The sequence below is a fragment of the Rhinichthys klamathensis genome, unplaced genomic scaffold, assembly GCF_029890125.1.
Source record: "Rhinichthys klamathensis goyatoka isolate OS25496 unplaced genomic scaffold, OSU_Roscu_1.1 h1tg000303l_1, whole genome shotgun sequence".
Lineage (NCBI taxonomy): Eukaryota > Metazoa > Chordata > Actinopteri > Cypriniformes > Leuciscidae > Rhinichthys > Rhinichthys klamathensis.
In genome coordinates, this window is record NW_026606822.1 from 4,040,001 (window position 1) to 4,050,745 (window position 10,745).

The 10,745-nt window shown below is 39.5% G+C and overlaps 1 protein-coding gene across 4 annotated transcripts in view; it reads left to right on the plus strand.

The window, feature by feature from the left end:
• Nucleotides 1–10,745, plus strand: part of anks1ab (ankyrin repeat and sterile alpha motif domain containing 1Ab) — a 45,913-nt gene extending 35,168 nt beyond the window's left edge. The window contains exons 12-15 of one of the 4 annotated variants that reach the window (XM_056270435.1): nucleotides 576–755; nucleotides 3,553–3,651; nucleotides 7,720–7,817; nucleotides 8,574–9,211. In XM_056270435.1, the coding sequence (XP_056126410.1) occupies nucleotides 576–755; nucleotides 3,553–3,651; nucleotides 7,720–7,817; nucleotides 8,574–8,589 (393 nt within the window). In that variant the 3' untranslated portion in view covers nucleotides 8,590–9,211. Of the gene's footprint in view, nucleotides 1–575; nucleotides 756–3,552; nucleotides 3,652–7,719; nucleotides 9,212–10,379 lie in introns of those variants that run through there. The other 3 variants (XM_056270436.1, XM_056270434.1, XM_056270437.1) reach the window with 3 other exon arrangements.

Genomic DNA, 10,745 nt, shown 5'->3' on the forward strand with positions numbered 1-10,745 from the left:
TCTCTTTGACCCTTCTGATTATCTTTCTGACTGCTTTATGTAAACGAGCTCTGTTGTGATTGGCTAGCCTCTTCACATGTGTAATGGTGTGTTCACGTGCTATGGAAAATATGATATTTTCCACTTGTGAACAACTGGTATTTACCAGTGTGTTCGGTTCAAGTGCTTTTGTTGTCGTAATGTGGTAAAAAGATGGAGATCCAGACCTGTTATTTAGCTAAAACTATTTTAGATTGCTTAAGTCATCTGCTGCAGCAAGAAAATGATTTATCAAAACTCAAACGGTAAATAATATGCTGTATATTTTCTAGATCATGAATAGTACATATTTTTACCATTCACGACTCTCGCATTGCTCTCCGCCATTTTAAAAAAAAAGGTCAAAAGTTATCTCATCTCGGCAACTCGTACATCAAAATATTCGACGAGCTTGTGCAACACCACAGGTTGCGCTTTGGCTGTCAGGTCAAATATAGTTTCCTCTGCCGCTTTTTGCTTTTTATAGCCTAACTGAGATTGAAAACTGATATTGTGTAATTATTTGATGACTCCACTAATGGCTGTTTTCCGTTCAGACACAGACCTATGAGATCATCCTGACGCTGGGACAAGCTTTTGAGGTAGCATATCATATGGCTCTCCAGGCACAGAAGTCCCGTCGTCACAGTTCATATGCTGGTCCAGCCTCCGAAAACATAGAAGCCAAGACCAGCAGGCCCACCTCTCAGTCCCGCAACAGTGTGCGCCGCTCCACCGTGAGTATGAGCTCGGCACACACACATAAGGTCATGGTGTGGTTAAAGGGATACTCCACTTTTTTTGGAAATAGGCTCATTTTACAACTCCCCCAGAGTTAAACTGTTGAGTTTTACCGTTTTTGAATCCATTCAGCCGATCTCCGGTTCTGCCGTACCACTTTTAGCATAGCTTAGCATACATCATTGAAGTAGACAAGACCATTAGCATTTCTAAAAAAAAATGACCAAAGAGTTTCGATATTTTTTCCAATTTAAAACTTGACTCTTCTGTAGTTACATCGTGCACTAAGACCGACGGAAAATGTAATGTTGCGATTTTCAAGGCTGATATGGCTAGGAACTATACTCTCATTCCTGCGTTATAATCAAGAAACTTTACTGCCGTACCATGAGAGCAGCAGGCGTAATGATATGACGCAGCGCCTGAAAATAGTTCCGTTGTGTTGACGGAAGGTAGCCTATTTTCAGGCGCTGCGTCATATCATTACGCCTGCTGCTCTCATGGTACGGCAGTGAAGTTTCTTGATTATCTGGATTGATGTGGAATATTTATTTAATATGTTGAGTGGAATTATGATAAGTATAGAGAAAAGAGATGTTTTTTTTTATTATGAAAAAAAAGATTTAGACAAGAGTCACGATTTTATGTTAAATTTGATCTTATTACTTGGTAAGTTTTACATACATAAATGTAAATGGTCTGAAAGGATGCCTAACATTTACCATTTTAAAGCTGACATGAAGATTTATTTTGAAACACTGAAAGGACTCTCAAACCGCAAAGCAACCAGAACGATGGACATCCTCAAATATTTAAACTCCTCTTCTTTATTTTAAGTATACATGTATACCTCCTTTACATTGTTGTTGTTTCTTTTTTTTCTTTCTTTTTTTTTTCTAATGTGTGATTGAGTGTTCTTTAATTTCATTGATATGAATGTTATCTTTAATGCTTTTCATATCTTATGATGATTTGTAATCATTTAGTACAGTATATGTGAAACATCTGTATCTACTGTATTTTGATTTAAAAAAAAAAAAAAAAAAAGTTTCTTGATTATTACCAGAGGAATGAGAGTATAGTTCCTAGCCATATCAGCCTTGAAAATCGCAACATTACATTTTCCGTCGGTCTTAGTGCACGATGTAACCACAGAAGAGTCAAGTTTTAAATTGGAAAAATTTCGAAACTCTTTGGTAATTTTTTTTTTTTAGAAATGCTAATGGTCTTGTCCACTTCAATGATGTATGCTAAGCTATGCTAAAAGTGGTACGGCAGAACCGGAGATCGGCTGAATGGATTCAAAAACGGTAAAACTCAACAGTTTAACTCTGGGGGAGTTGTAAAATGAGCCTATTTCCAAAAAAAGTGGAGTATCCCTTTAAGGATGAACTATGCATCATGAATGTATTGTGTTCATATGTTTTTGATTCTCAGCTAGTAAAAGCTAGTAAAAAGTAGAATTTACAGTATTGATCTTACAATGGGCGACTATAGGGCAAAACATTCAGAAATGTGCAGCTTATGTAGCTAGTTTGTTTAGTAACACTTCTGATTCTGTACAAAATCTGTTTTATTTAAACTGTAAAGCTGACTGAATCGTACATGTAGTGGTCGGACAACTCATGGATGAAGTTCAGTAAATGCACTGCAAAAAATTGTTTTCCAGTACAAATATCTAAACATTTTTTAAATCAAGATACATTTACTTGAGAAGCAAAATTCAAAATTACTTAAGTTATTAAGTCTAGTTCTCTGAAAAATAAATTGATCAAAAGTAAGAGAGTTTATGCTTAAAACCAAAAAAATCTGCTTAATATTTGTAAAACAGAACACGACAAAAACACTGAGGAAGAAAATCCTTTTTTTTTTGCATACTTTTAATGTTGTTTTACTTGGAAACGTTTATTTTCTGTATTTTAAAGGTTATTCTATTGCAATGCATTGTCCTTTATTATGAGTGCATTACTGTAAACATCATTTTTGCTAGCTTATACAAACTGTGGAGGAGTCTAAATCATTTTCTGTGTTAATCAACAGCTTGTCACAGATGCTGTCCATAAATCTTGAAACCTAAACTAAAATATTGACTTAATTATCCCAGAATCAGTAGACTTTAGTCAGAATATATCATAGATGTCATATTTAATGGCTTAAATAAATGGCTTAATTTGCATTTGTGTCAGTTTGAATATGGCATCTACCCTAACTACGGTCCAATTACATTAGGATCATTTTGAGCCAGTTTTAACACAATACATTCGCAGCACATGCTTCATTCTTATTTGCATCTAATTCAATATGGAAATGATTTTGAATAGCTGTTTTTTGTGTGTGTTTGCTAAATTATAGTGTTGGTTTATTTCACAACTTAAAACTTGAGCTGAATTCTTGGGTCATTTCTGTTTTGTTTTGGTCTTTATTAAATATGATTAGATTATTTACAGAATTGCAAGACATTAACATGATGTACAAAATAAAGAGCTAAAGTTAGCCATTGATCAGCAAGGGATAGTTAGCTTGATAGATAGGTGTCAGCAAGAGGAACAGGTTAGTTTTGTTTAATTATAAGTTAATTTTGATATTTATCCAATATATTAAGACATATACGATGGAGAGGTAAAAAAATATATACTGCATAGTAGGAATGAGCCACTTCAAGGAGCGGGTTTAATTGTGTCGAGAGGCGTCACCTCCAGTCCCAGTATACTTTTCATGTCTTAAATGTCTTTACTTTTCTGCCGTAAGCCTGTAATCTATGTCTCTGTGCTTCTGCCCGGTCCTCCTTCCCAGGGTGCACCTGTGCTTGAATGCCGCTGCTGTTACTGTCACACGTGCTCCGCCCACCGCCCCTCCTACCTCCCGCTGCCCTCTATCAGCCCTGGAGTTCAGGTTCTGCTCTCTCTCTCTCTCTTCCTCACATTCTCCAGCACTCTTCCTCCTGCTACTTCTCTGGCTTTCTCTTCCCTGCCACTTATTCACTTTACTAATTTTCCTGTTACGTTTTCCAATTGTCACTGTTATCCACCTATTTTTTTCCCCCATGTACATTTTTGGTTGACACTAGCAACAGGTCACAAATTTAAAATGTGGTATAAGGACAATCTTTTAGATTCGAGATGATATAAAGGTTGCGATCATGTGTAATCCTAGGAGGAGGATATGTTGTGTCATTGGCAAATTCTTGTTTTGGCCTGAAGATGTGCTTGATATAAATAAAGTTTGTTTAGTTGACTCTCACCAAACCTGTCCAGAACATGTCCAGATGATATTTCACTCCAGAATAATAAGAAAAAGAAGATATTATATTTTGCATAAATAAGATTATGACTAAAAATTGGTTTTGACATTATTTTGATGATAATTAAGCATCAAAAAAATCTCTCTACACACACACACACACACACATTTTATATATATATATATATATATACACTCACCGGCCACTTTATTAGGTACCCCATGCTAGTAACGGGTTGGACCCCCTTTTGCCTTCAGAACTGCCTCAATTCTTCGTGGCATAGATTCAACAAGGTGCTGGAAGCATTCCTCAGGGAGTTTGGTCCATATTGACATGATGGCATCACACAGTTGCCGCAGATTTGTCGGCTGCACATCCATGATGCGAATCTCCCGTTCCACCACATCCCAAAGATGCTCTATTGGGTTGAGATCTGGTGACTGTGGAGGCCATTTTAGTACAGTGAACTCATTGTCATGTTCAAGAAACCAATTTGAAATGATTAGAGCTTTGTGACATGGTGGAAGTAGCCATCAGAGGATGGGTACATGGTGGCCATAAAGGGATGGACATGGTCAGAAACAATGCTCAGGTAGGCCGTGGCATTTAAACGATGCCCAATTGGCACTAAGGGGCCTAAAGTGTGCCAGGAAAACATCCCCCCACACCATTACACCACCACCACCAGCCTGCACAGTGGTAACAAGGCATGATGGTTCCATGTTCTCATTCTGTTTACGCCAAATTCTGACTCTAACATCTGAATGTCTCAACAGAAATCGAGACTCATCAGACCAGGCAACATTTTTCCAGTCTTCAACTGTTCAATTTTGGTGAGCTCTTGCAAATTGTAGCCTCTTTTTCCTATTTGTAGTGGAGATGAGTGGTACCCGGTGGAGTCTTCTGCTGTTGTAGCCCATCCGCCTCAAGGTTGTGCGTGTTGTGGCTTCACAAATGCTTTGCTGCATACCTCGGTTGTAACGAGTGGTTATTTCAGTCACTGTTGCCCTTCTATCAGCTCGAACCAGTCTGGCCATTCTCCTCTGACCTCTGGCATCAACAAGGCATTTCCGCCCACAGAACTGCCGCTCACTGGATGTTTTTTCTTTTTCGGACCATTCTCTGTAAACCCTAGAGATGGTTGTGCGTGAAAATCCCAGTAGATTAGCAGTTTCTGAAATACTCAGACCAGCCCTTCTGGCACCAACAATCATGCCACGTTCAAAGTCACTCAAATCACCTTTCTTCCCCATACTGATGCTCGGTTTGAACTGCAGGAGATTGTCTTGACCATGTCTACATGCCTAAATGCACTGAGTTGCCGCCATGTGATTGGCTGCTTAGAAATTAAGTGTTAACGAGCAGTTGGACAGGTGTACCTAATAAAGTGGCCGGTGAGTGTATATATGCATACACACATAGATAGATAGATAGATAGATAGATAGATAGATAGATAGATAGATAGATAGATAGATAGATAGATAGATAGATAGATAGATAGATAGATAGATGGCAATATGTTATTTAAATTGTTAGTGGTAGTGAATTTAATATTGCTTAAAGGGGTGGTTCAGGATTTTGGACATCGGGCCTCATTTCCAAGTTAGCCTGGGTGTTATTTATCAGTGGAGACAGTTTTCAAAAAATGTGCATAGTTTGCCGGTGCTAGGCTAGCGCGAGTTAACGGTATCTTCTAGCCTGCCATTAAAAACAGTTTTACCCACTCCACAGTACACCAAAAGCAAATAATGTTAGAAATAAAAGGACTCTTGCATCTCAATGATCGCATGACATTTAGAGGAACTAGTTTCTCAGCAGCGGCGGAATTTTACTTTGCTCCCGGTTAGTAGTACTGCGACGAAAAGTAAACACAGAACCGAAGCGCACTACAGTCGGGACTACCTGCACTACCTCTCTCTACCTCTCTCTCTCTCTCTCTCTCTCTCTCTCTCTCTCTCTCTCTCTCTCTCTCTCTCTCTCTCTCTCTCTCTCTCTCTCTCTCTCTCTCTCTCTCTCTCTCTCACTACCTCTCTCTCTCTCTCTCTCTCTCTCTCTCCCTCTCTCACTACCTCTCTCTACCTCTCTCTCTCTCTCTACCTCTCTCTACCTCTCTCTCTTACTACCTCTCTCTACCTCTCTCTCTCTCTCTCTCTCTACCTCTCTCTCTCTCTACCTCTCTCTACCTCTCTCTCTCTTACTACCTCTCTCTACCTCTCTCTCTCTTACTACCTCTCTCTCTCTTACTACCTCTCTCTACCTCTCTCTCTCTCTACCTCTCTCTCTCTACCTCTCTCTACCTCTCTCTCTCTCTACCTCTCTCTACCTCTCTCTCTCTTACTACCTCTCTCTACCTCTCTCTCTCTCTCTACCTCTCTCTACCTCTCTCTCTCTTACTACCTCTCTCTACCTCTCTCTCTCTCTCTACCTCTCTCTACCTCTCTCTCTCTCTACCTCTCTCTCTCTCTCTACCTCTCTCTACCTCTCTCTCTCTCTACCTCTCTCTCTCTTACTACCTCTCTCTACCTCTCTCTCTTACTACCTCTCTCTACCTCTCTCTCTCACTACCTCTCTCTACCTCTCTCTCTCACTACCTCTCTCAGCTGCCTAGGTAACTTAATATCACTCCACCGCTGCTGTAGACTGTGCTAATAAATACAGGAAAGGGTAGTTTGATTTCTAACATTATTCTCTCAACAGACATTTACATCGATAGTCTGGCTTATTTGCTTTTGGTGTACTGTGGAGTGGGTAAAACTGTTTTTAATGGCAGGCTAGCAGATACCGTTGACTCGCGCTAGCCTAGCACCGGCGAACTATGCAACTCGAAGGACTGGATGACATTTTTTGAAAACTGTCTCCACTGATAAATAACACCCAGGTTAACTTGGAAATGAGGCCCGATGTCAAAGATCCTGAACCACCCCTTTAATTCTAACAGTAATACAGTACAAAGTAAAACGTTCATTAGCATTACGGTAATGAAACTTGTGTGCATAATTGTCTTAATTTCATAATGCAAAATTGTAATGGTTTATTTTAATTTAAGCAAAATGTAATTGCTGAGGATTTTGGGGTGAAATATGACCCAGACATGTTTTCGGGCGATTTGTGCTGTTATAGTTGTACTTCACAAATCACTACACCTTTCTTCAATTGGGTTTGCCAAGCCTGGAGCAACGTCTTTGAAATTATTAGAAAACAATATTCCACATAGTGGGAATTTCATATTCGTTGGTGTCGCCAAACAGTGTCATTGAGAGGTCTTTTCAAAAACAAAGTATTGCATTTTAAGGAATACTTAAAATGTTGCGGTAACAACATTGGCCACAAATATCTTACATTTACAATTTTTGTTATCCATCTCAATATCGTCACTTTTTTGGAAAAAACTCAAAATGACATCATCAGGCGACCTTCTTAAAGACCCTACTTTTAAAATGAAGATTGTGTGCAATTTGAAAGGACACATTTACCTAAAAATGTATTGTAAATGGATCCTTAAATTCTTACAAAATGAGCAACTATTTCCAGGCATTTGTGTTTATACACTCAAACCAGCATCAGGTCCAGATATAAGTGTTGTTGTCTATGTCTACGGTGATTTCTCCTACATGGTGTTCATCCACAACGGCCACTTCCTCACTTGTGTGAAATGTGGGTTTCCGTTGGCTGCCATTCTCTCCTGCAGTCTCACTCCTCGCTCCTACTTCTCCGGCAGATCGACCCTCTGGAGCCGGAAACGGACCTGCAGTCCCTGGCCAGCACCAGTTGGCTCTTCGAACCACGGGACTCCTCCAGACCTTCGAGTAGCACCAAGTATGAGACCACCATTTTTTGAAGCAGGGCACGGCCCTTGTCCAATCCCGCCTGCTGCCCTATTTCAACCCCACGCCCCATAAACTTGAGTGCCCCGTGCCTTCTCACTGTGATTTGTAGCCTCCCTCAGGGCAAGACTACTTCCCACGCCAATCCCGACCCCGGTCCTTGCCTGCATTGCCCTCTCGGAGAGCCGAACGCCTCCACCATCCTTTTTTGTCGTCTTGACCAATGAGCGCTTTCTGGAATTCTTGGATATGCCGTATAACCAGCCTCCTCAAACTCTTCCGTCATGGTCCGAAATCGCCTCTGAAAGCTTCGATATTTTATACATTACGCTGAATGTTTACGGTTTGGCCCTCGTACCAGAGGGCTCTCTATCACAAAAGCTCCGAACTTGAGCCAATGTGTAGGCGCCGAGTCCTATCGAGTAGCTCGGACACTTGTAGCATTTCTACATCTCCTCATCTGGATGGACACGTTGGCGGAACTTTATTACAAATTAGTAGATCAACAAACTCTGACTGCAACAGCAATACTAGTACTTTTTTTCAAGTTTACGTACTTTCACGATCATGAATGCAACATAACGCCGTTTCCCATCAGCGCTCCTCAAACCCCGTACCACTAGATCACTTTTTTTCCCCCCGTAGTTGGACCCACGTTCCCCCCCCACCCCCCAGCAGTTCTTCAGTTTTTCAAAAGAGTTGGTCTGTTATTTCGATTCACATCCAGTGCTTCCCTTTTTCTTACCAGGCATCTGCAGCTCTGAGGCCCTCTGAAGAAAGACTATGCCTGTTTAGAGTGTTTAGAGGTTGGGATTTGAAATGCAATACAGCTTTACTAGGAAGAGTACAATACAGCCCCAAGAAAATGGAATAATCAAGACAACATTCCCATTCTGTTTTCTCGTTGTTTTAGGGACGTAATTAGATTAATGACCTTTTATCTTTCAAGGGAATCCATTTTATTCCGTAGAGTTCTATATTTGAAACTTTACATTGTTAACATCACATGATAAGTGTGTGTATAACCTCTATGTTCATTTTGTGATTGATGATTTGTTCCGTAAATTTAGTTACCCGAGGGAAGCCATTTGCAGAAAGATGAGACAAAGTATTTTCGTAGACGTAATAAGAGTAAATGTTACTTTTTTCAATTATAAAAGATTTCCCATGGTGACAATTATCTTTAGAGAGAAGATAATGAAGCCAAGAAAAGAAAAAGCACTAAGGCTAGAGAGAAAAAAAAAAAGGTCCAAACAGCCTTACGCATATTGTGACGTACTGAACGTTTGGAAAACCACTGTATTGTTTGCACCACTTTGTTTATTCACGCAAAAAAAAAAAAATTTATTTCAGTGTATTAGATGCTAGAAATCTGCTGTTTTACTTTGGCTAAATAGGCCCGAGTTTTATGTTCTGTCTATAGGCTATGCCATGTTCACACTGCGGCTAAATACGATTTTTTTTCTACTCCCAGTTCTGTTATTACAGCAGAAACAATTGCATTTTGAAACCAGATTCACTCACGGAACATTTAAATAGTGACAACCGCATTTGATTAAATATGCGTAGCATACGCGACCGAACCGAACTATTACCTCAGTGACATCATTACACGTCAGACTCTTCTCTCTGAGGTGCTGGAAAACCCACAGAAACTGAGGTATGTCTTGATTTGTTCATATATTTAGATAGTTAATCTTCACCATAGTTTCTCCCACCAAACCTAAAAATACAGGACATAAATAAATAAATAGAAATAGCCAGCTAGACGCTGTTGCTATGGTGACAGTTTCGCAACGGTCGCTTTTGCCCGTTCCGGAGTGACTCCACACACATTCAGAATGATCATTTAGGGGATTTATTTCTAATTTAAATGTCGTCACTCTCAAATCGTTGCATTGTGTATGTGGCTGTTTTTATTCTTCATGTGTGGAAAAGGATGGTTTGATTCTGGCTGTTGCTCACCTTTGAACTGCAGTGTTTGTCTCTCATCTCCTGTTTAATGGAGTTATCTGTTAAAGTTGTGGTAATTTCTTTGTGACTGTGTTGCACATCCTCAGCATCCAGACATCGCTGTCATCCTCACGCATTAATAACCATCGTTTGACATTGTTTTGTCCCATTTCCTAACTGATAATTGCCAAAGAGGCTATAACTCAAGATTAATTTCACTCATGCCATCACATCCTGTAACGTGAGCTTTGTGTATTTTTTGATACTGTGTTCATATTTCTGAAATTTTGTCTCACATTTAATATTTCGGTTACACTTTATTTTAAGGTGATATAGTTACATTGTAGGCTACTTACTAAAATAGGTAGCCTACTACCGGTACATGTACTTTCTATAGTGTTACGGTTCGGGTTTGGTTTAGGGTTAGCTACTTATAATTATGCATCATTTACTGTTATTACTATAGTAAGTACATGTAGTAACGTGTAGCTTCGTCACCTTAAAATAAAGTTTTACCAATATTTATAGTTTAATCAGCAGTCCTGTCTGGGCTCTTAGAGTATTCCCATTTCTGAATTCCAATATATTTTTCCTTGTGTAGCTTACTCCACCTTTCAAGTTTCCGGACACCAAGGTGTGAATTGAAGGGGAATCAGGTGAAACTTTATGTGTGAGTCCAAATGAGGAAGAAATTGTGTGAGTATGCGAGAGAGGAATAGAAATACAAAATTAGCACTTAACTGCCGTACCAAACGGACTGTCCAAAGTTGCTCCTACTGCAAAAATCAACTGGAATAAGGACATTACTCAACTGATTTGCTGGTGATGTGGAAATGGACGTGACATATCAAATATTAAAATATGAATCAGCATGATATTCAGTTTGATTGAATCTCATAAAGCAATGTCATATTTCACCCCAAAATCAAAGGAGAGATTTCGCATATACCAAATGAAGCCTATTTTT